General features: G+C 31.2%; 2 protein-coding genes across 4 annotated transcripts in view; one reads left to right on the top strand and one right to left on the bottom strand.

Moving 5' to 3' along the window:
* Positions 1–7,493: 7,493 nt before the first annotated feature.
* On the bottom strand, positions 7,494–21,083 carry LOC134724987 (leucine-rich repeat-containing protein 40-like). Its single transcript, XM_063588424.1, has 4 exons — positions 21,047–21,083; positions 13,261–13,404; positions 11,304–11,471; positions 7,494–10,493 (listed from the first exon to the last, which is right to left on the bottom strand). The coding sequence occupies exons 2-4, from the start codon at positions 13,358–13,360 to the stop codon at positions 10,369–10,371; spliced, it is 393 nt and encodes a 130-aa protein (XP_063444494.1). The 5' UTR covers positions 13,361–13,404; positions 21,047–21,083; the 3' UTR covers positions 7,494–10,368.
* Positions 20,598–25,781, top strand: part of LOC134724985 (leucine-rich repeat-containing protein 45-like) — a 32,695-nt gene continuing 27,511 nt past the window's right edge. Inside the window, exon 1 of one of the 3 annotated variants that reach the window (XM_063588421.1) lies at positions 20,598–20,726. The gene's annotated coding sequence lies outside the window, so the exon portion shown is untranslated. The other 2 variants (XM_063588422.1, XM_063588423.1) reach the window with 2 other exon arrangements.

Below are 25,781 nucleotides of genomic sequence, written 5' to 3' on the forward strand. Positions count from 1 at the left end.
GGTGATGGTTGTAAGCTATTCACAGTCTTGTTGGTGATTTAAAAAATATGAAAGATACTACAAAACGTATTTATAAAAAGAAAACATTTTTAAAATTCAAATAAGAGAATACATATTTCTATGAATTATTAACGTAATTTAATTCCTTTTATCTATGAAGTTGAGTAACTATGGTCATTTCTTGCTCATAACAATAAATATGATTAATATAAAACAGAACAAAATCATAAATAAGAGATTAAATAAAGACATTTTAATGAGTTATGATGCTTTTTAGTCAAATAATACATGTAATAACAAAAAAGAAAGACATGATTTCGTTAACTATAATGTGTAATATTATTTGACATGCGAACACCAATCTAAAATAGTTCATGTTAAATTTCCAACATGAAATGTTGAAAACGCTTCCATGAAAGGTTTATATTTTCTATTTGAAAAGATAGAAAGTTGATGGTTTTAATGAACACGAATTTTATTTTAAGTAACTAGTTCCATTTGGTCAATTATCCCTTGACGATTCAACGAATGATTATTAATATTTTCCAGTAACTAAAGGTAGGTAACTCTCACGTTAGCTAGTATTTGCATAACTATTTCATTCAAGCGAAAGGCTATGTCTTAAAAAAAAGAAAAATTGGGATATACATAAATGAGACAGCACTTTAAACAACGCAATGCAATAAAATAATGCATCTAGCAGTAAACAAATAGGTGACATTCTAAACTTGTAAGTTGATGAAAAACGATATCGCTAAGGCAAACACAACAAAATGACAAACAAGTTCGCAAAATTGTTCATGTCAAGTCCGCGTTATATATAACCTGAACAGTTCGAATAAAAGAAGCTACAACGGCGACAACTAAGAAATTGTTTACAGTTTGCGTGTTAGATAATCATTTTGAGATTTGTATACAAGAAATCATATAAATTGAGTATTTCAAGCTTATTATTAATAATATTGCCTGACACATTCCACACTTTACGTTACCATCTTTCAATTAAAATCTAAGTTAATGTTCATAGTCTTCTTACTTTTAAAATATTTATTTCAAGAACACAAAAGTTCGTCGTCCGATCATTTATTTCCTTAAATGATATAATAGTACTTGTGTACTGCTTGGTAACATTGACAATCGTGTTCAAGTTTATTGAATTATATTGACGATAAGGATTCCCTTAGTCTTAAGAATCCTTAGTCCAGAACACAGTGATTTATCTTTTATAACATAATAAAAACTCGGCAAAAAAATGTATTGAATATGTAAGAAATCAAATCGAAACATTGGCCAATTGTGAGTTTTGAATGGTCTCTTTTCAAACATGTTGTTTTTTGTCATCAGATTTTGTTCGACATTGAGACATTGTATTTTTTATTTTATACTTGATGCTAGAAAACGTTTTATCCCGCCATATTTTGTATTTTCCTGTCCGAAGTAAAAAAAACATGTAATAACGTGGTTGTCGTTTGTAGCTGTTGTTGTTATCATGAATTTTGCGGTTTTTCTATTTCTTCTTGAAATAAATTAACAATACGGTTAGTTTGGTTTTTTTTATCCTGACAGTTGTTAGTAAATATATCTTATGTTTGATTATTTAACAATTTAAACATCCAAATATTTATAAGACATCTTACATTTACATGATAGATAAATGACTGTTAGAAGTCTCTTAAATTCAATGTTATCTTCACTTCAAATGAAAATTTCTTATCCCTCAATATCTGTAGATGGTAACATGGGCATCAATTTATAGGACTAAGTCAGTATACCATATCATAACTGTTTTTATTCTGTTTATTTCTTACTTGTTTTGCTCTCAAACATCGTATTCCATTTGGTCTTCCAACTGTTAAAATTAGAGTACTGATGAGTGTAATGAAGGACCATGTGTCTGTTGAGTATAAATAAAAACTGGATAGTTGTCACAGTTGGTGAAGGTTTCGTGTATAAGGGTATCGCCAGCCCAGTAGTGGGCGCTGTATGTGGATTGACAGGAAATATCATTGATTCAGATAAGTTCATGTTCAGTAAACCTAATGTTTATAAACTATTGAAATATCAACACCAAGATTTTATCTAACACCAATTATAAATTGACATAGATATTTGGCACAACAATTTCGGATTTTCGGTTATTTACTGTTGCATAAATATGACAACACATTTAGCTCATAATGGAGGAGCTTTAATATAATTATTTCTATACTGACCTGCAGATTATTTATTCATCAGATATAGAAAGATGGGGTATATATATACATGTGAGTGCCATTGAGACAACTCTACATCAAGTCTATTAATTTTGCATACTTGTATTTATACAATCTGCAAAGTTTGCCATTGATACATATAGTTATGCAGCATAGCTTCATTGTATAATAAATTCAGTAATTTCGGTTTTTACTAATATCCGTATTTACAAAAATTTAATGGAGTTACATTTAAAAAAATTTCACATTATTTTTTATATGTTGAAATTGTATATGTTTGCTTTCACAACATGTTCTCATCGCAATTAACTAGGTGATTAAAAATTACATCCATGAGATGTACTCACATACGTCATAGTTCACCTGTGTAACATACACTAGCTTTAGTTTTAATTTGTCTTTTAATTGAATAATTTCAATTAAGTGAACAAAAAACTGAATTTATTCCAGGGGTGGTGGTGGATTGTGGTAAGTATATTTAACCCTATAAATTCATATAAAATCTCTTCTTGAGATTTCAAAAATTACCATTTTATATGAATTTGGTTAAATATACTTACCATGAAATTACATTTATATTATATAGAATATTTACTGATTAACAAGCAGTATTTCATTTGGTGGAGGATAAATTCTCTCACACACATACAATTTCAACATATAAAAAATAATGTGAAATTTTTTAAAATGTAACTCCATTAAATTTTTGTAAATACGGATATTAGTAAAAACCGAAATTACTGAATTTATCATACAATGAAGCTATGCTGCATAACTATATGTATCAATGGCAAACTTTGCAGATTGTATAAATACAAGTATGCAAAATTAATAGACTTGATGTAGAGTTGTCTCAATGGCACTCACATGTATATATATACCCCATCTTTCTATATCTGATGAATAAATAATCTGCAGGTCAGTATAGAAATAATTATATTAAAGCTCCTTCATTATGAGCTAAATGTGTTGTAATATTTATGCAACAGTAAATAAGCATTTGTTTCTGAATAGGTTGTTCTTGTTGCTTGTACAAATCGACAAGAACTAATCCAACCTTAATTTCATTTACTTTCAACTTTGAAACTTAAGTTTATTTGGAAACATTATTACCTTTCTTTAACTTTCCATTGTTTTCTCTATATCAGAGACATATAATTCAATTTATATGTCTCTGTCTATATTAATATAATAACAGATAATATATGATGCTTTCCGAACTCGTATTTCAATTGACCTTTCACCTGTTTTGATTCTTCGAGCACCACTTATGAGTCGAATGTAGGCGTCTGGCATAATACAATATAACCACTGTATTGGATATGAGGTAAGTTTTAAGACATGGTTAAGTTCATGTAGAAATTGAATTGGGATGATACAAGATTTGTTAAATGCAATAAACACGAACAAAAATCTTATCAATGGTTTTATGCGAAGTAAATTCTAATTATTAATCTATATTGTGTTTTTACAAATTCAATTAGATTCTTGAACTTATAAAATTCAGTACAAAGTTTAAAAAGGTAAATTAGATTTCGTATTCAAAGGGATACTTTACAAACATATTAGATTTTGAAGTTAATCTAGGATGAAATAGCTTTTTCCGTCATCATTAATAAAATATCGTCTTATGTCTAAGTCGAAGCCAATACTTCCGCGTTCTAAGATTGAATTTACATGACAATGCGTCACTAATTATTTTACTTCATCTAGCTTAATGACAAAATACATAAATTGTATGGTATTATTCTTCGTCAAAGATTTGTTAATGCATTGTTATATGTTAAGACCAATCTATTTCGATAACATATTATGCCATATAATGCCAGTGTGTCCCAAGCGTATAAAATAGAAAAACAAAACAAAAATAGGGAAAATATTTAAAATTTGAACAAGAAATTGAACTAAACTGAACTAACAAATAAATTCAAATATATTTTCATCCAAAAGCTATTCTTAAAAGATTGTGTTTTATAGATTGTCATACAAGTGAGAGGTTTATCTAGCTTTGAAACCAGGTTTAATCTATAGAAGAAAATGCCATTGTTTGATCTTTTGTTATTGCCATTAGATCAGGAACCTTCCTTTTCGAATTTTCCTCAGAGTTCAGTATTTTTGTGATTTTACTTTTTAGCCAATGTAAAATATACAAAATAAGGACTGTTAAACAAATATCAATAGCCTTTCTCCAAGATTGGATGGAAAGTGTTGAAAAGTAATGGAATTGTGAATTGGTATAATTTATTAATATCTGGGTTAAAAAGTTAAGACGACAGTAGTTTACCGATGTTAATATCTCGTATATCGATTAAGAAGGGTCAAATCAAGAAAACGATACAAAAAACTGAGCGAATCGCATAAATGCCATAATTAAAGAGCTAGATCGGATGTTTTGACAGTGATGGCACGCATTCCCCGCCATGCGATTTCACTTCAAGTCAAAATGTAGCAACCCGGAATAGAAAAAATCAGTTAAATAACAGATCTGACGACTGTACATTTCAGACCGCAAAACATGTCGACATTGAGTTTAGACATCGTATTATCTTGACGCACTGTTGTGTAAGGAGCAGACCTTGTTTATGATCGAATTAATCTATTAACCGACAAACTTAAATAAGACAACTCTCAATCCTAGTCACATTTTAATAATTCAAAGAACAGTCTTCAACACGTAGCCTTGGCTCACACCGAACTGCAAGCTATACATTTAGGGCTCACAAAAATAGTAGTGTAAAAAAAACAGGAAAACAGTAAAACAAAAATGTTCAAATGTTTATTAATAATTGAATGAAAAATACAGAAAAATATGGTAGATTTGGTCAGAGGAAATACCCAATCCCGTTCAAAATAGTAGTTGGTTCAAAAGGTAGTATAACCTACACAATCACATGAATTATCTGTAACGCAAAACCTAAATTTTTTAACTGTAAAAATACCCATAGGAATATTATAAAAAATATTATTTTCAAAGCTAGTTGCAAAAATAGACATTATCGTTAGCAGTGTCTACGTAGGAAATTAATGTAAAACATTCGCATAAGGAGATATCAATCATGTAATGCATACCATAACGAAGGGATACATTTTAAAGAAATTATTTCAGTTTGCCTTTTAATATACTCATTATACTCATTATACTGATGTCATATAAGTATACATACGACTTCAATTGTCCCAGATATACCTGTAATTAGAATTGAAAGCTGGAAAATTTTCCATCATCAATCATCCATCCCTGATTTAGAATATTACCTTGATTGATTTCCAGGAAAAGTTGAATATGATTCACAGTCTGCTGTCTGTGGTTTTGTTAATTTTAAGTCCAATGTGATATAAGAAGATCTATTATTATCGTCTAGAATAAGGATAATAACATTAGTTATATCATCATTGTTTGAAAGTGACATTGATAAACGTTGAAAGATTAAGTAACTTTCGTTTAGAAATAAACCAAGCTCTCGTTTAGAAAGAAACCAAGCTCTCATATAAATACAGCGAAAAGACAGATAAATATAGTGTACTCTTGTAGACATTGAAGAATTAGAAAACACTTCAAGGTTATAGCGAATGGAGCGCTGCTCTCAAACTTATTGTGTCTGTTCATGTAAACTGGTAACCTGTAGTCAAATTGTTGTTATTTCCCCATTCGTTTTATCATGAATTATTGATTGGTTCGTTTTATAGGTTTTCGTGATAGTTTCCATTATTTAAATGCTTTACTGTAGCAATCACTTACTCGGCTAATTGTGACCAGGACGGTTTCATACTGTTCTATTTGAGCCATACGTGATGCTCCTAAATGCTTTATATATTTAAGGAGGTCGGCAAATGCAAAGAAATGTGTCCTTTATGTGACACACATACCAAGCACATAATATTCACAATAAGCGGTATTATTTTTTAACATTGAAGTTTGAAAGACAAAACTAAACTAGTCAAACTGTATGCAATATCTGTGTAATGTTTACAGAATGTTGATGCACAACTGTTGATGTTATGCTTGAAATAAACTACCCTCTTATCAATTCAATAAAAAGAATGACTTAGAAAGATCCACGATACTTGGGAAAACTTAGAGGTGCTTATATTTAATCAGTGTGCAATCCCTGTGTAAAGTTGAGGCAATGCAACTTGGTACAAACTAGGAACCCTATAGAGGATTTTTATATCCCAAAAGAAAAACATTGAAACCAGATGGGGAAAAAATCAAGCAAACGATACTGGTGTCAGGTCATTAAAGATTGCATATTTTGGAATTAATATTAATTCACTGAAAGGTTATTTGCATCAGAAATAAACACATTTATTCTTAAACAAATTGTTGGCTAAATACAGGTCATTTTCTTCTCATTTATGATGGTATGATACAAAACCGCTACTAGGGGGTTGTACTTCATTTTCATATGATGTAGACATAATCATTCAATCAGTTTTTTGGGGTTCTGGAGCTGACATGTCAGCAACTGCTTGTGGTCTTTTGTTAATATAAGTACCTTGTCATTTTGTTTAGTTTCTTTTTCTGGTATCTATGATGAGTTTATGTGTCACCTGATCTGACATCGTACTAGTATTGGACTTCTTTTAAACTGAGTTTTACTGTGCATACTGTTGTGTTTCTTTATTTAACATTGGCTAGATGTACAAGGGAGGATTGGGATCTCACAAAACATGATTAATCCCACCACATTGTTGTGCCTGTGACAAGTCAGGAGCCTCTGGCCTTTGTAAGTCTTGCATGATGTTTTTTTTAATTTTAGCTCCTATATATGTTAAAGAGTTTAGTGTGACACCTTTTTCATTAAACTAGTACACAATTTTATTAAGGGGCCAACTCAGGACTTCTTCTGATGCAGGGTTTTCTCACTTCATTGAATTATGGTGGCCTTCAACTGTTATCTGCTCTTTGGTCGGGTTGTTGCGTTCAAATTATAATCTTCATGGAAATGAGATATCTTAATACTAATACAACTACATACTATCTTACTTTGTTACTTTGACTTCCCATGTGTGGTTCTTCCAAACTAACTTAATCTGTAAAGTAGCCAAAGTTCCAGACAAAAGAACATGACTTAGGGGAGAGGACCTTATAATCTCCATGGCAATATAATGAGCCAATGCTTCTTTTACTGTATACCCAATACCATTGACTAACCATTAGTTGTTCCCATAAAACTGGTCCAATCACAAACGTTTTAACAAAATTTTGATGACACTGCCGAATAGAACAGCACACCTACATGTAAGTATGGACTTTGCCAAGACAAAACAACAAGCAAATAATCAAATACTTTTGAATTTATTTATTACAAAAAAAATATGCTAAAATCTTTAACAACACATCTGAATTGGTTTTAAAATAATGTTTAAATTGAAGGCTTGTTCAACATTCCTAAGAAAAAAAATATTAACAAAATACATATCACTTCTGTAAATTTTAAATGAATCCATTAAAATAAGATCCACAGTCTAGTGACTACAACGACAAAATATAACATTTATAAAACTGCTACAGAACAAAAGATTTCATATCAAAACTCATAACAGATGATGACTCTTAATGTCACTTTCAAAATTTCTTGCTAAAAAGATACTTCAAGACAATTTGACATTTCAATTTGAAACTAATAAGTCTAATTCCTTTCTTAGTTAGATATGGTTTAAATTACATTTTGCTGGTAAAAAAAATAGTGTAGTCATACACTGGCATACATAATTATTCATAAGTTATATGTATAAAGTATTCTAGATTCTTATTTGTGTACATGCAACATACAAGTTTATACCACTATGAGTCAAATGAAAAATTATACTTTTCGGATCTTAGACTGTGGAGTAAAGATTGAGTGAATTATTGATTTCCTAAAAGTTGAATCTGTGACCTTTGACATCGTATCTTCAAAGGAATAAAACTTCTTCCTTTCTAGTGAATAAACAACATACCAAAAGGGGTGCAGGATCTATTTGAGGACATAAGGATTTGGCCTCTATTTTTGCTAGAACTAATTTTTCACTTATCAGGACTAGGGAATTGATGATTATTTTTTTATAGAAGGAACAGGTTGACCAGAGGTTTGTTTTGCCTACATGTTGATCAGACATAATACATTTTTCTTAAACAGATTCAATACAATGTGGAGAAAATAATGTATATGAAATAGGTATTGAAAAGAAAAGCAATAACAACCTGTAATAAATACCTTTTGAAACATACATAAATGTAAGTAATTTCTATATAAAATTCATGCAATGCTTAAAAAACAAATGTATATAGTATAGTGGATTACGCATTTTCCTCTTGTATTGTGTATGTAATACTGAAATTATTCCTTTTTAGTACTGTGGATTCATTATCATTTGTAGAGTACCTAAATTTCATGGATCAAGAGAGTACATATAAATTACAAATTAAAATTTAACAAAGTACAAATTTTCTAAAGACTGTATGACTTTGTCACAACCACTAAATTAAATATCAAAAAAACAAAGTTTTTCTCAAATCACAAAAAAAAATACACAGTATATGACAACTTGATTTACAGTTGTAAGGACTTGACGATATGTTTACTGTTTGTATTTCTTTATGCTATTAATAAATTCATCAAATATGCAAAATTAAAGTTTTTAGTGAACAATTAAAATTTTAAAAATATTTTAAAAATTCAAGATTCTCATTAGAATGTATAACAATAGCAGCAAACTACATTGTGGAGTTCACATCAGGTTTTAATGTTTTATTTGTATATAGGTATAAATGCATGTCTGTAAAACAATTGATATGATGTACTGTAAGAACAGTTTACAGATATTTTATATGAACAATAATTTTCAATACTTCTGATTAATCTACATAAATCAGTAATCATAAAACAAATATCACAAAACAATATTCCTATAAATACTTTTCTTGAAATATCACAATAATAAATAAACTTACAAAAAAACATTAATAAATTTTTTTTGTTCAATTGGTTCAATATAGTTCATATGAATCAAAGATGATTCCAGAATTCAAATGCTGTTACGGCAAAATAAGGACATCTGGACATTACTTTTACATAATATTTACTTAACCTAAGTATCTGATCTAGACGTCACAGTTATGGACAATGGGTTCTATTTTAATTATCTGACCTTAATTGAAAAAAAATAACTAACATTATGAATGGTTTATATTTATGTTAGATAGATCAGATACCTATGACCTAGTACAGTACAAAATATGTTGAAAGTCACCATGTCTATTACATTACAATAACATTAATCCTATCTTTCTTTGTGTAAGTCTTGAGTGTAGATAATAAACGTATTTACACTTTTGGTATTTAGCTGTATTTTGCATCCGAATGACCTTATATCACCTCCGAATAACCTTTTGACGTCAAGCAACAATCACTTTTTAGTTGTGAGGTCAAATGTTTTGAATTATGATGTCAAAGTTTATGGGAACCTGTGTGATATTATGTAATGGCAGACAAATTTGCATACAAGTGTAAATACGTCTATAATAGTAGTAAATATTTTCTCCGATGAATAATACTACATTCATGACATACATCAATATTAATTGTATTTTCTGGTTTATGTTTTATATACTAGTAGATACAGGGATCACCACAGGCCAGTTAAGGGTGGTGCTCCTTGACCCATGAATTTTTAGCACCATGCAACCTTGAATTGAATAAAGATGATGGACGTTTTTAACGACCTTGACTGGCTATACAAATACAGTCCTTGCACTGTCAGCTTTTTTAATAATTAGCACCACCCTTGAATTTCTAGCACCTCTCTTAATTTTTTCAGCATCATCTTAAATTTAAGGATGAAGTGAGGTAAATTTATATAAAAAAAATCTAGGTATAATTTAGAAAAAATTATTAACAGTATATAACATCTTAATTATTTTGTCATAAAATAAAGATAACATTTTCTTACACAAATATATTGTGTGCTTTAATCTTATTGCAAAAAGGTATAAAATAAATTAATGCAATGATAAAAATAATTTGATAAACTTGAACTTTGAAAATTTGTCTGTGGTGATCCCTTTCAGAAGTGATAATAATGGCAACATAATATAACCACAATAATCAGGTTCAACTCAGGGTCTTGTACATAAGATAGTCTACTGCATTTATCACTTTATGCTATTGGATTAGCTTTTGATTATGTTTAATCTGCTGTCTGACAACTGTGATTTGACATCGTCTGGAAGAGGGTTGCCTTTAATGTTTAACGTTTCTAGTGAGTCCATAGCTTCTAGTCTCATCACATCTACTTCTACAAGAAAACAAAAGTCTGTTATGTAAAATCAAAAATTCAGCAATGAAATATATCATAACTAAGGTTCTTTTTTTACAAAGAATACACTGTAAATTCTAAATTCATGAAATTTAAGTGTTTATGAATTTAAGTGTTTATGAATTTAATTCATGCGCTTACAAATTTAATGTGCATCATGTGCATAAAATGATATAATACTAGATTAATCCTCTATCAGTGGTATTAGAGTATTATCATTACTTAAGTTGATATGATTATTGTAATACATTACTATTAGTATATAATTCTATCATCCCCCTTCCCCTTCACATCTACAATTATGCTGTTATAGTCCTAAATAACTCATGTGACTATTATGTTTACTTACAAAAACAACACACAAAATTCAATTTTAAAGTCTATGAAAACTTTATTTTTTTTTAATTTTTCATAATTAAATTACAAATGTAAGAACTCTTGTAAACCAGAATGTTGTCTATATATATGGGCTCCATTGCCTGAGTGGATTTGTTCATTTACATAACGACTCCTCCACCTATCAAACGAAATAGTCTAAATACAGTGCTTAAAAGTGGTGTTTGAACACCAAAAAATAAAAAATAAATTCATTTTCATACATTTGATACATGTTCTAAAGGATTAAAAAGGGAAAAAAACATTGTTAAAAGACATTAGATTTCATGGTTTTAACAGGTTCTAAATGCAGGCTTATCATACTTATAGGTAATTTGTATTTTCAATTGAACGGTTAAATTTAGGTACATGCAGGTGTACAAAAATAACTGAAATAAAACAATTTCTACAAACCTGAGATACAGTTGCTATGCACATTTAATTGTTTAAGTTGAACACACTGAAACACTACTTGTGGTATTCTATCTAAGTTGTTGGAAGAAGCATCTAAATTTTGTAGTTCTTGGAGATTTCTTAGTTCGTCTGGTAGTGTATGTAGTTTGTTTCCGCTTATGTTCAATTCTGAAAAATAGTAAAATTGGTCAGAAAACACTAGAAGCCAGACAATAAATGCTACCATGTTCATGGGAAAAAAACAGAATGTTCTTTGAATCTTCAAGTCTTACCACAAGTCTAAGTTGAGTAATTCATCTCAATAGCAAGAATGTTCCCTACTCGCAGTCTCATACAATCATTGTGAAATGGTTAAAACTTTAATTTGTCATTAAAATTAGAAAGACAGTATCAATGGGAACATGTTTACAAAGATTCAAGTTGATTGGACTTCAACTTCATCAAAAACTACCTTGACCAAAATCTTTAACCTGAAGTGGGACAGATGGACAGACGAACAAAAGGGATGCACAGACCAGAAAACAAAATGCCAACAAATGGAGCATAAAAATGTTGTTGTGACAGTTAAATATTCCTGAAATGAACATTATATGAAGCCATTCAGCTATTTTAGTATGATTAGTCTTAAGAAATTAAACTTCAAATATTATGATGTCTGATTTTCAGGCATGTTAATCACTTCAATCAAAAACTATTTGCTGCAGACTACTGAAAATCAGGAAAAAAACAATATGTACATTACATTTTGTATGTATGGAACACAATACATGAAGTCTGTCAAATACCTAAAAAAATATCATTTGTGCATACATTGTATTTGTTAGACAAATTACAAGAGTTGTTTTCTTATACATGTATACCAATATTTCATGCATGCTCAGGATGATCTACGTAAACCATAAGTGAAAGCTTTAACTACCAGTCATGCCAGTATATTAATACATGTATAACAATATAAAACATGAATTAGATACAGTGATTTTAATGTAATATTTGTCTGCAATGCTAGTGGCTGTCAATATTGTTTATTAGCTAACTTCATCCTGTCATTACAATAAAATTAGCATTGCACCAACGACCTCCACCAGACTACTTTGAACATAGACTTACATCATGAAGATCATGAATATAGGCAAAACAAGAATGTGTCCATAGTACACGGATGCCCCACTCGCATTATCATTTTGTATGTTCCGTAGACCGTGAAATTGGGGTCAAAACTTTAATTTTGAATTAAAATTAGAAAGATCATATCATAGGAAACATGTGTACTAAGTTTCAAGTTGATTGGACTTTAACTTCATCAAAAACTACCTTGACCAAAAACTTTAACCTGAACTTCACACTATCATTTTCTATGTTGATCAGTGGACCACAAAATTGGGGTCAAAACTATAATTTGGCATTAAAATTAGAAAGATCATATCATGGGGAACATGTGTACTAAATTTCAAGTTGATTGGACTTCAACTTCTTTAAAAACTACCTTGACCAAAAACTTTAACCTGAAGCGAACGGACACACGGATGCACAGACGGACGAACGGAGGCACAGACCAGAAAACATAATGCCCCTCTACTATCGTAGGTGGGGCATAAAAAGAACACAAATTGGAGTGGATCTAGATCAGTCTTACATGTCTTACATGTACAATGTATATGCTTCTTTTCCTATAAATACCATAATAAGGAATACATGTACATTTACAGGATGTACATCATGTACATTGTAGTTAGACATTTTTGAATTTCTATAGTATTTTCAGTCTATCCTATTTTGATTTTGGAGGAAAATAAAATTTAGTTCCCACCGAGATTTCACATTGCATGTAAATGTATTACATAATTTTAGAGGCCCTGTCAAGAACTATGATGCTGTATTCTTGTCATAACATATTTTTAGTACATGTAGTATAAGAATAACAGTACACACTTTTTTTATTTTTCATGATAATTACCTGTTATTTTTGAAAATTTGGAACAGATCTTTTTGGGGAGACTTTGTAGCAAGTTTTGTGATAAATCACAGCTTTGAACTGTGATGTCTTTCATCATCATATAAACTGCATCAGGTATCTGTGTAAGTGCACATTCTGATAAATCTAAAACAAATAAAAAGATTTAAAACGGATGAACTTTGTTATTCATCAATGATCATCTTAATTCATAATAAAAATATTATATATTGCTTTAAAATTCATGAAAGCTTTCTAAAGGTCAGTCTGACTAACATGAATAAAGCCAGTCCCACTATTCACTAAATTTTTACGATAAATGTTTATAAAGTATTTTGTTGTAAATTGTAATCATGGTCATGATGGTGATTGTTAATCAGGTTAATCATGTTAATGGGCTATCTTTCACATTTTACATCAAGAAATTAAACTAGAGGCTCTAAAGAGCCTGTGTCGCTCACCTTGGTCTATGTAAATATTAAACATTGTACACAAATGAATTCATGACAAAATTGTGTTTTGGTGATGGTGATGTGTTTGAAGATCTTACTTTACTAAACATTTTTGCTGCTTACAATTATCTCTATCTATAACAGTAGTTTCTGTGGAAAATGTTAGTGAAAATCTACAAATTTTGTGAAAATTGTTAAAAAATGACTATGAAGGGCAATAACTCCTCAGGGGGTCAATTGACTATTTTGGTCATGTTGACTCATTTTTAGTTCTTACTTTACTGTACATTATTGCTGTTTACAGTTTATCTCTATCTATAATAATATTCAAGATAATAACAAAAAAACAGCAAAATTTCCTCAAAATTACCAATTTAGGGGCAGCAACCTAACAACCGATGATCCAATTCATCTGAAAATTCCTGGGCAGATAGATCTTGACCTGATCAACAATTTCAACTCTGTCAGATTTGCTCTTAATGCTTTGTTTTTTGGGTTATAAGCCAAAAACTGCATTTTACTCCCATGTTCTATTTTTAGCCATGGCCGCCATCTTGGTTGGTTGGCCAAGTTACCGGACACAATTTTTATACTAGATACCCCAAAGATGATTGTGGCCAAGTTTCAATTAATTTGGCCCAGTAGTTTCAGAGGAAAAGATTTTTCTAAAAGATAACTAAGATTTACGTAAAATGGTTAAAAATTGACTATAAAGGGCAATAACTCCTACAGTGGTCAACTGACCATTTTGGTCATGTTGACTTATTTGTAGATCTTACTATGCTGAACATTATTGCTGTTTACAGTTTTTCTCTATCTATAATAATATTCAAGATAATAACCAAAAACAGCAAAATTTCCTTAAAATTACTGATTCAGGGGAAGCAACCTAACAACCGAATGTCAGATTCATCTGAAAATTTCAAGGCAGATAGATCTTAACCTGATAAACAATTTTACCCCATGTCAGATTTGCTCTAAATGCTTTGGTTTTTGAGTTATAAGCCAAAAACTGCATTTTACCCCTATGTTCTATTTTTAGCCATGGCGGCCATCTTGGTTGGTTGGCAAGGTCACCGGACACAATTTTCAAACTAGATACCTCAATGATGATTGTGGCCAAGTTTGGTTAAATTTGGCCCAGTAGTTTCAGAGGAGAAGATTTTTGTAAAAGTTAACGCAGGACGACGACTACGGACGACGACAGACGACGGACGCCAAGTGATGAGAAAAGCTCACTTGGCCCTTCGGGCCAGGTGAGCTAAAAATTAGCATGACGAGGGTCGGTTGAAAACAAAACTTGACAACAAGTCATGATTGTGAACTTTACATTTCTATGTAGTACATGTAACATTCCAGAAGTGCCTTCATCATGTTTATACAGATAGATCTCCAAATTGAAAAAAAAATTCCAGGCTTTTATTTCCTATCATTATTTCTATGTTAGAGGGATGCTTGCTACAACATGTACAAGGAAGCTATTAAACCAAGAGTTCCAAATGATAAAGTTGAAATCATCCCTTCGTAAAATTTATACGAATTCCATCACAACTTGGTTGACCCTTAAGAAATATCCATTTCACCATTGATATATCTGATATGTTCCTAAGGTTTTAACAACAATCCTGTTCCTTTTTCAAGAATGTGACCCACTGAATTAGAATTTAGACTCTTTTACAGTTTTGTAATATCAACATTAGCAACATACCACTGGTGCCACATGTGGAGCAGTATGTGCTTATCCTTATAGAGAACCTTAGATCATCCCCATTTTTTGTGGGGTTCGTCTTGCTTCATCTCCTGTGTACTATTGTTTTTTCTGTTTGTCTTTTTTTTCTTTTTTGGTCATGGCATTGTCAGGTTATTGAACTATGGGTTTGAATGTCTTTAGTTATGGTATACAATACACCTTATTGCTAATCCCGGCTGACCCAGACACTTGAACTTTTGACGAATACAACAATCAATTTTCCATTGTCATGATTGTGGCTTCAGATATTTTGTATTGTGACGTCAAAATATTACCGGAACCTGTGTGATATCCAGTAATGGAGGACAAATAGCAATAAGGGGGGGTCTCATTGGGGGTTCCGATCCCGGATCCTGCATACTGTTTTGTCAGATTCCTGTATCTCGCTTACACTATGCACATGATGTACGTAAGCAATTCTCAGTTTTTTGTCATTTCCCAGGGTTCTGCAAGACCTCATTTCCCATTTTCACAGTACAATGATTTGACTTTCACCTGTCATGCTTACAAAAAATCGGCAATCCCGCGTCATGCTTAGATCCCAATGAGACCCACGATAAGGTATATGGTATACTTCGCCCCTCTTGTATTCAACAGATTTTCTAACTTTGTCCCCTACCTTTTACATGTCATGCATGTAGCATCTGCCTAATATTTAGTTACTGTATGTCCAGGAACTCAAAATTGGAATTTTAATTTGGAATGTAGAGTGGACACCACACAGCCTGAATCCGGGTCTGTCCGCCCTGATTTCGGTTCGCCCTAGTTACTGTACGCCCTAGTTCCGTTTAGCCCTGAGACCGTTCGCCCTGATTCCTGTTCGCCCTGATTTTTTTTTTATTACAGTGTTGTGTTGTGTGTATTTAATTGAATATGTTGAAGTCAGTCTACAATTTCGCAGAATATTTACGATGTATTGTGTTGTATACAGCTATAGCTGCTACTAGGTTACAAGTTCTTGTAAATTTCAGGACTACAAGATATTTTGACTTCAAGGTATTTATGATGTATACGTGTTGCTGCTTCTGGGAAATAAGTGTCTCGAAATTTCAGCACTACGCATATGTTGAAGTCTGTTTAAATTCACCGAATATTTATTTATGATGTATTACGTGTTGCTGTTATGATCTGTTATGTATAACCAGAGACATACACATGTGTATATATGTCTCTGGTATAACTTTATTAACAAATTTGCCAAAACACACTGAGATCAAAGAAGCCAAGCTGCGAAAATAATTTCCCTTTCATGACTAACAATTTGTACATCAGTGTTTTACCCACCAAGCTGACTATTTTATTTAAGAATTGAATGCTTCTTTTTGTAACTTTATTGGGGGGGAAAAGCGTTGACCGAAGTACATTTTGTATGAAGCGCGGAAGCGCTTCATACTAATCAAAGTGCTGGATAGCACCTCTGGAAAGTTTGCAACTATAGCTGTGTATTATTCCAAAAATGTTATAGACGTGTATTATTTTAAATATATGTATTTCATCACAGCTTTGATGTTTTAAGCTAAACCATTGTCTCGTCAGTAATTATCAAAAATCACTTTTTTTTATGTTTATCATAAAAAGTTTTGATATTTTCTCATGATTGCAACCTTAAACTGTCATGACTGTAGATCTAAAATAATGAAATATACATGCAGAAAGCTCTGTTAATTTCTTTAAGTACCCATGCCATGTCAACTTCAAGGGCCTGTGAATTAGTATTTTTCTATTGGTTTAGGTCATTCATATTTGTTTTTAGTAAATTAACACGTAAGTTGTTTTTTTTTAATTGTTCCACATGTTTCATATCAGGGCCTGTTATAGCTTTCTACGTGTATATGGTACACATATTTATAGATTATCGTTGATCATCTCAACGAGATTGATTTTCTCGCTTGAGCTGGTACAGCGAAAGTAAGAAAAGCAATCGAGTTGAGATGACCAATGATAATCTATTTATCGCTGTTTTACCTATGACGACGTTGTCAATTTCATCATGTTCATGTCAATTTCGTTAGCAACGCCACGTGTCCATCTCAAGCGAGTAGCATGATATGAATATTATCACAAAAAAAGATCAAACGAAAAATGCACAAAATAGCGATAATTCTCATTATTGACGACCTTTATTGTGGCCTATAGTTATTAATACATTTTCATTCTTTGAACTCTTTTGGATAGCATTGGTTCTTTGCAAACAATACTGCATCCTCACTTATAAATAAGACAGTTACAGTAACTGAAATCAATAAAACTATAAAGAAAGTGAATTTATATTTAAGGCTTTTATCAAAAATAGGGAACATGTCCATGGGACTCAAATGATGCCCTCGCTAGCATGAACGTTATAAACTCATGAACTGCAAATGTGACACTACCAAATTTTTACTTGATCTGAATTATGGGTTAATAAACATTGTGTATTCATTCTAATTATACAGTATTGTGCAACTGAATTGTAAGATCTTGACATTTGTTTTGTGTCAGAAACCAATTTGTTATCATGGTTATGTCAACAATTTGATCGCAATCCAAATTCAGAGCTGTATCAAGCTTGAATGTTGTATCCATACTTGTCCCAACTGTTCTGGGTTCGACTTCTGTGGTCGTATAAAGCTGTGCCCTGCAGAGCATCTGGTTTCATTGTAACAGAGCACAACCCTAGAGCAGTAAAAATAAATCCACAAATTCAAACTTGATCAGTGTTTGTGATTATGAGAATTGTGTATAAGTTTCATAACATTTGGTTAAGACAAACTATACTTAGAGAACAGATACTTAAATTTCCAGCAACTTTTCTAGATGGTACAAGTTACGCAACAAAAATTCAAACTTGACTTGCAAATTGTGGTTATAAGCATTGCATATCAGTTTCATACAATTTGGTTCAGGCAACCTAAAGTAAGAGAACAGAAACGAATTTTTGGATATATACGGAGGTACTTATAAAAATGTATAAGTAAGGGAAGAATGTTCATACTTACAGAAGAACAAGGATAAAACTCAATACGGTGGGAGCATAACAACAGAAGTATGACCACATGAATAAAAGGTTCATATACGCTAGATTCATAATTTATTTGTTGTAAGCCATTCGTTTGATTTATTTATGGTAATCATTGCCTCTGTGTTTGGATGACAAAGCAATTGAATTTCTATTTAAATAGGGCATGCTATGCACTTGTTTGTCTGTAATCTATATAAATTTTGAGGTGAAATGCAGCCATTTAAGCCAAAGGGTACACATCATCATAATTTCATGAACCATAGTGATTTCTACAGCACTTGTCTTCATACCCTGAGCTATGTTATTCAAGAAGTAGATGCTGACCTGGTTGCTTTTAATATGGATGCTAAACGATACGAATTTTGCGATAATACACCAGAGGTGGTATAAGTATAATGATGTAAATTATTGGAAGAAGACTGAAGAAGAATTGACGTTGGTCAATGTTTTTCTGCTGTCAGTTTGATCCACTTGAGCATGCTGAACGAGTGAAGGCTTCCACATTGGAATGTATTTAAATAACGGAATTAAAAGTTTTCAAATGATTTTTGGCATCAAATCTTTCAATCGATGTTTAGACAAAAACAATGCATTTAAAAATCATTTTTTTTTATGAAAGCCGATACCGTATTTACCTGTACTCGTCCATTACTGAGGCATTGGACATAAGACATATAATTATCGAGTATTTTATATTCTATCACCTGTGTTTTGTTATATCAAACCATTATCACTTGTCAATTATTCGACGGCTTGCGCCTCATTCCCGATTCTTTCGATACTCTCGGGCTTTTACCACGTTTACGTACGTACATAGTAAACAGGTAAAAGTAGAGCGGAAAATGTTTATTCATGAATTTTTTATGAATGAAACTGACGCAATCTGGCGTAGATTTCTTGTGATTTTCTTTCAGCGTATGGTAGATCCGCGAAGTAGTGTTTGAGATACTCATTTTCAAAATAAAGTTAAATTCATCTGAATCATCGGTGAACATTTAATTTTTTTTTACTAAAGCTGTAATCTTTTCAGTCAAATGAGAAGTTACTCAAAATTTTAAAAGAACCTTCCAAGAATCAGAATTCAAACACTAGTACCAATCCTAAATTATCTCGGATCAGAACAAATGGCGATAATCTGTCACCATAAGTTTGAGGCCGATGGCTATGGAAAGTAGCAATAGCAAGCTATAGCAAACTTTCCAAAAATGTGCGCACGGCCAACGCTTTTACAACCCTATAAAGTTACAAAAAGAAACATTCAATACTTATAATTACATTTTTTAGCATCTGATCATGAAAACACGAATTTTACAATTTTTTGTATTTTATTTACCTGTGCACTTCACTTTATTGTGACCACGTGTTATCATGAATGAAAAGTTTTATTGAGTGATGCAATTGCTTACGGAATAACAATAGATGTGCAATTAGCCAATCAAAAATAAAGTATTATAATGAAACATACATCTAATGTAATTATTTGAATAAAATGTTACTTTCATTATTAATCCCTCAAAGACAATTCATATAACAATCAGTGATATCACAGATTTCAAATTATACCTAATCAGCAATTAAATTCAATCAACAGTAATTAAAGTAATTATAAAATGAAGTGTAACAATGTAGCCACGAATTTTATTTAATTAATATTCTGTATTCAGCTTTTAATAGATAAACACAATTTTTAATATAAATATGCATTTCTTTCATTAATGTAACATATACATATCATTAATGAGATTAGGGCGAACGAACTCAGGGCGAACGGAACACCAGGGCGAACAAACTCAGAGCGAACGAACCTAGGGCGAACATGTAATCAGTGCGAACCATCCCGATACCAAACAGCCTAGACAACAGTCAACATTGACATAATTTGTCTTTCATATCATATCATTTATCATGAAGCATTACCTACCCAATTTCCCATTTTCTTGTGCTTCTCGTAGCCTATTGACTACCTTCGCAACCCCGTCTCCCATTCAGATGTACAAGGTTTTCAAAAACTCCTTTCACGTGTACGACTGTCAAAATTTGTTTTCGATTTGACGCTTACATCTTCGAAAAAAAAAATATTTAAAAATATGTTTAAAAGTTGATATAAAAGATAAACTCATAAATTGAATCTAAGATGGCTAAATATATATGTTATCTTGATAAAACAAACAAGTTTCTTTCATATTGGAAAAATACACTGAGAATATCCATAACGGATATTGTTCGTTAAGTACGGAAGCGACATTCCCGGGTGTAAACAAACTTTGTAAGTTCGAAACTAGAGAGAGTGACCAATTCTAGCTATATAATATGTTTGGTTAAAATTTTCTTCTCTATTCAATAGTATGAATATATTGAAATCCAATTGCAAATACTCTGCTGTACAATCTCATGAATATATTCAAAGAAATCATGTTTTACTTCTGAGGGCATGTTAGAACACATAACCCACAATTTTTTAAGATGTTTTATAATGTTTCTTATTGAAAATTTGCTCAATTTTCAGGTATAACATCTCCAATGTAAAGCTTCATTACATATACAATAAAAAAAAAATATTTAAAATGTTGCTTTTAATGGTCTTACCTGGCAATGTCTCTGGGGCTGCTTCATTTGTTCTACGTCGGGCTATGCCGGGTTCGCCCTATCACGTGACCTGGTTAAATATGGCTGAAAATAAAACGAGTGGAACCGGCCTACTTAAAGATGGCGACAGAAGTTCAAATTTATACTTTTTTGCTTTCTAAGCTAGGGAATATAAGAGATGAACCTATTAATAGAAAGAAAAAAAAATCTAAAAGAAAGCCATGGTTTTCAGACTCTTGTAATGATTTGCGCAAAACAGTTAAAAGTTATGAAAAACTGGTTAACAAATTTCCATATAATAACACTTACAGAAAATCTTTTTACTCCTGCCGCTCTAAGTATAGAAGAGCTTGTAAAAAGGCAGAAAGATCATACAAAAATAAAATATGTTCTGAGATAAGTGCAAATGTTAATAAAGATCCTAAAACATTTTGGAATCTTTTACAAAAACTAAGTAAATCTTGTAATAATAGAGATTCTGTACAGTTTGCACAAGATGAATTTATCAGCTATTTTAAAAAACTAAACAAAACGGACGAGAGTTTTAACCCATTCCAAGAAAAAATTCTCAAAAATTTTGAAACATTATTTGATGATTTTCAAAAAAACAACAGGGCTAATGACTTTCAGGAACAAATTACAACAAGTGAGATTGTAAAGGCAATTAAGTCCTTTAAAAATGGGAAAAGCACAGCTACTGATCTTATTTCAAATGAAATGTTGAAAAATGGAATATCAGTCTTAACAAAACCATTACAAAAGCTATTTAACTTAATTTTGAATAATGGAAGTTTTCCAAAAGTTTGGAATGAATCATTTTTAGTACTCCTACATAAAAAGGGAAGTAAAAGTGACCCTGGTAATTACAGAGGGATATCCATTACTTCAAACCTGGGAAAATTGTTTAATAAAATAATCCTCTCTCGATTACTTGCTCATATAAATGTAAACAAATTAATAAGTAATAACCAGATTGGCTTTAAAGAAGATAGTCGAACTGCAGACCACATTTTTTCCTTAAAATCTATTGTCAGCAATTATAAAGCCAAAAACAAAAAAATATTTGCTGCTTTCATTGATCTCAGAAAAGCGTTTGATACAATTTGGAGAATAAGATTATTTCATAAACTACTACAAAGTAATGTACCAAAACATATTTTTAATATAATATTTTCAATGTACTCCAATACAACAAGTAGAATTAAATTTTCTAATGGTCTTAGCTCATCGTTTGAATCAAACTGTGGTGTTAAACAAGGAGATGTATTGAGTCCTCTTCTCTTTAATTTTTTTTATAAACGACATACTTAAAGACTTGGAAAATATCAATGCAGATCCAGTTGTAGTTGGTGATGTTTCATTAAATGCACTTTTGTATGCAGATGATATTGTATTATTATCTGATAGCAAAGAGGGTTTGCAAAATTGTCTCAATACATTAAATAATTATTGTTCTTCTTGGTAATTGCAAGTCAATACAGAGAAATCAAAAGTAATGGTTTTTAATTCAAACGGAAAGTCTTTTCTGAACGAATTTTATTATAATGGCAAATCCTTAGAGACAGTTAATACTTATTGTTACTTGGGTATAAATATTAGATATAATGGCAGTTTTAATGTCGCCATCACTTCGCTTATGGAAAAAGCTAGGAAAGCGTATTTTAAAATAAAGAAAACAATAGGATTAGATAACCCTTGTAAACTTCTGGAAAAACTTTTTGATTCCTTAGTAGCCCCTATTCTCCTTTATTGTAGTGAAATCTGGGGGATTATTTCGACATTTAAAGACAGTGATGCCTACGAAAAGTTGCATATAAAATTTATTAAAGAAATCTTGGGAGTACACTGTAAGGCCTCGAATGATGCATGTCGTTCCGAACTTGCAAGACTGCCATTGAAAAATAGGATAATGTTATCTAGCATTAAATTCTGGGATCATTTAATCACTTCAGAAGGAAGTTTAGTTCACCAAATATATAATGCTACAAAAAAAAGCAACCCATGGGTTAAAAAGTTAAATATTATTATTCAAAACTTAGGTTTATCTTATTTGTCAAATGATAACCTTACTATTAAACCCCTGTTTGGTTTCATAAAACAAAGACTAACTGATCAGTCAGAGATATAACTCTATAGGGTTATTACAGAAAATAACTTACGTGTGTTATTACAGATACTTTTCTTTAAATTTTCTAAATCTGTAATAACATATGTTTGTTATTTCTAAAATTATTTAATCTATAGTGGACTCTAGGGAACTCTTGAGACTTTGCGCAGAAACTAAATGCATAGCCTTGATAATTATTTTTTAAATATAATTAATACATTTTTGATTAACCATGGTTAATCAATGAGTAGAGGCTATTTAGGAATTAACTTAGCTGTGATAACAAGGCTTAGTTATTAAAGGAATATAACTTATTATCAGTCAGAGCTCAGACACAAACAAGTCTATTTTTGTTTTTGACTTAAATAAGTCGAAACATGTATTTATTATAAAATGTAGTTTCAATTTTAGACTTATTTAAGTCAGAAAATGACAGACTTGTTTAGGTCTATTTATGTTGGGGAAAAAACTTAATGTTACTTTGTGGCCAAACTACACCACCTATGTCAGCAAAAACCTGTATGAGAGTTCACAAGGACTTGAGCTATCTATATTTAATTATCTAATTGGACATCCTTACTAAACACAGATGTTTTACCTCATTAAGTGTGATTCCAGGTGGTAGCATTGTAAGGTCAATTAACATTATCTCCGATTTTTTAGACTCTCATTCATATTTTTCTTTAAAAGACAAAGCATTGGCTTTCAATGTTATCATTATTTGATTTAGATGCATGACCTCCTTATAAATATGCGTGGGTCTTGAAGTTAACCAATTTTGATCACTTATCGACTTGTAGGAGTCGATATTTGCAACTTTTTGATTCTGACCAATTATTTCTTGTTTATCAATATTGGACTTATTCAAGTCGTATTTTGTCTTACATTAAAGGGAGACAAATCCTAAAACTTACAAATTTAGACCTCTATGAGTCAAAAGCAGATTCAGACTTATTTATGTCTGAGCTCTGACTGATTATATAAGATACTTGGGAATTACTGAGAAACTTGCGCAGAACCTCATTACATGCTCTGGTCATTATTTCTTACAATAAATTTAAATACATTGTAATTAAGCATGATTTATGTCTGAGCAAATGCTTTGAAGTGATATAGAGAAGCCGTGATAACACCATTTAGTTATTACAGGCATATTTTTTCTGTAATAACATATAAGTGTACTATTCAAAATTGGAATACTATGAACTGTTATATCTTTCAATAGTTAAGTATACACAAGGACAACAGTAATATCAATAGAACTTGTGTACATTTTAACTAAACTTATGATGTATATTGTCCCTTTGAAACATATAACATACATATGTTATCACAGTTCTTTGATTTTTTAGTCCACAATAACAAATGTATGTTATTTTCCTGTAATAACCCTATAGAGTTATATCCCTGACTGCTGATCAGGGTTTTCAGGAACAACATGCAAATATTTCTGCATCTCCTAAATTAATATTTTTCCAGACTGTCTACAAAATTAATGAACGGGCAGGTTATGTTGATGCTTTAAAAAATAGATCAGATCGATCATCATTATGTAAATTAAGAGTTAGTGCTCATAACCTTGCCATTGAAAGAGGAAGATATTTAAAAATGCCCAGAGATCAAAGAATTTGTGAAATCTGTAAAAGTGGCACAATTGAAAATGAACAGCACATGTTGCTACACTGTAGCGGTTACTCCAGTATTAGAGAGTCTTTTGTATTAAAAATGTTTAATATTACAGGAAAAAGTGTAACCACATTCTGTGATAAAAATATAATAAATCTCATACTTAATAATACATCCTATAAGGCACTAAAATTATCTTCCTCTTTCGTAACAAATTGTTTTAATGCAAGAAGTAATCTATTGTAATAGATTTTCATTATACCTTTAATCGTTTATTCACATATATATATAATTGTTTGTATTTTACTACCATGTATAGCAAATTGTTTATCCATTCGGTCATTACCATTTATTGTAAATGCGTTTGTGCCAATAAAATATTGTCTATTGTCTATTAACAATAAATATATATTTTTAACATGCAGTCTTTTTTTCTGAGGCCTTATTTATCATAAAAACGTTTCTCCGAGATAATTTTATAAATTTGAAAATTAAATATAGCATGGCAATTTAATATCATAATATCATAATGTCATAGTGGACCAATACAGTATCATGTAATATACTACATGTACTAGTCTGATTGACAAAAATCAATTTTCACCTTTTATATTCCGATAATTAATCTTAAATTGCACTATCCGCCATAATTCTATGACCGGCTGATTGCTTGCCGGTGAGTGAAGACCGGCGAGCTGTGCCTATACCGGAAGCGTCAACCGGGCTAAGCCGCTGTGGCAAATGAAGTACTACCCATATCTACATGTACATGTACCATGTCTACATTGTTGAGATGCAAATAGTCTAAGACCCAGCACAAAAGTACCAATTTAGTCATTCAATATGTTATTGTTATGTATATATATTTGTTACCATCTGATGGGCTGAGCCTTTTTCAACTGATTGTTATAGTTTGTTCTTATGTACCTTGTACTGTTACACCTATGTCCCAGGTTAGGGGGGATCCCACCAACATATTTAACCACGCCACATTCTGTATAC

This window comes from Mytilus trossulus, chromosome 7, assembly GCF_036588685.1.
Source record: "Mytilus trossulus isolate FHL-02 chromosome 7, PNRI_Mtr1.1.1.hap1, whole genome shotgun sequence".
NCBI lineage: Eukaryota > Metazoa > Mollusca > Bivalvia > Mytilida > Mytilidae > Mytilus > Mytilus trossulus.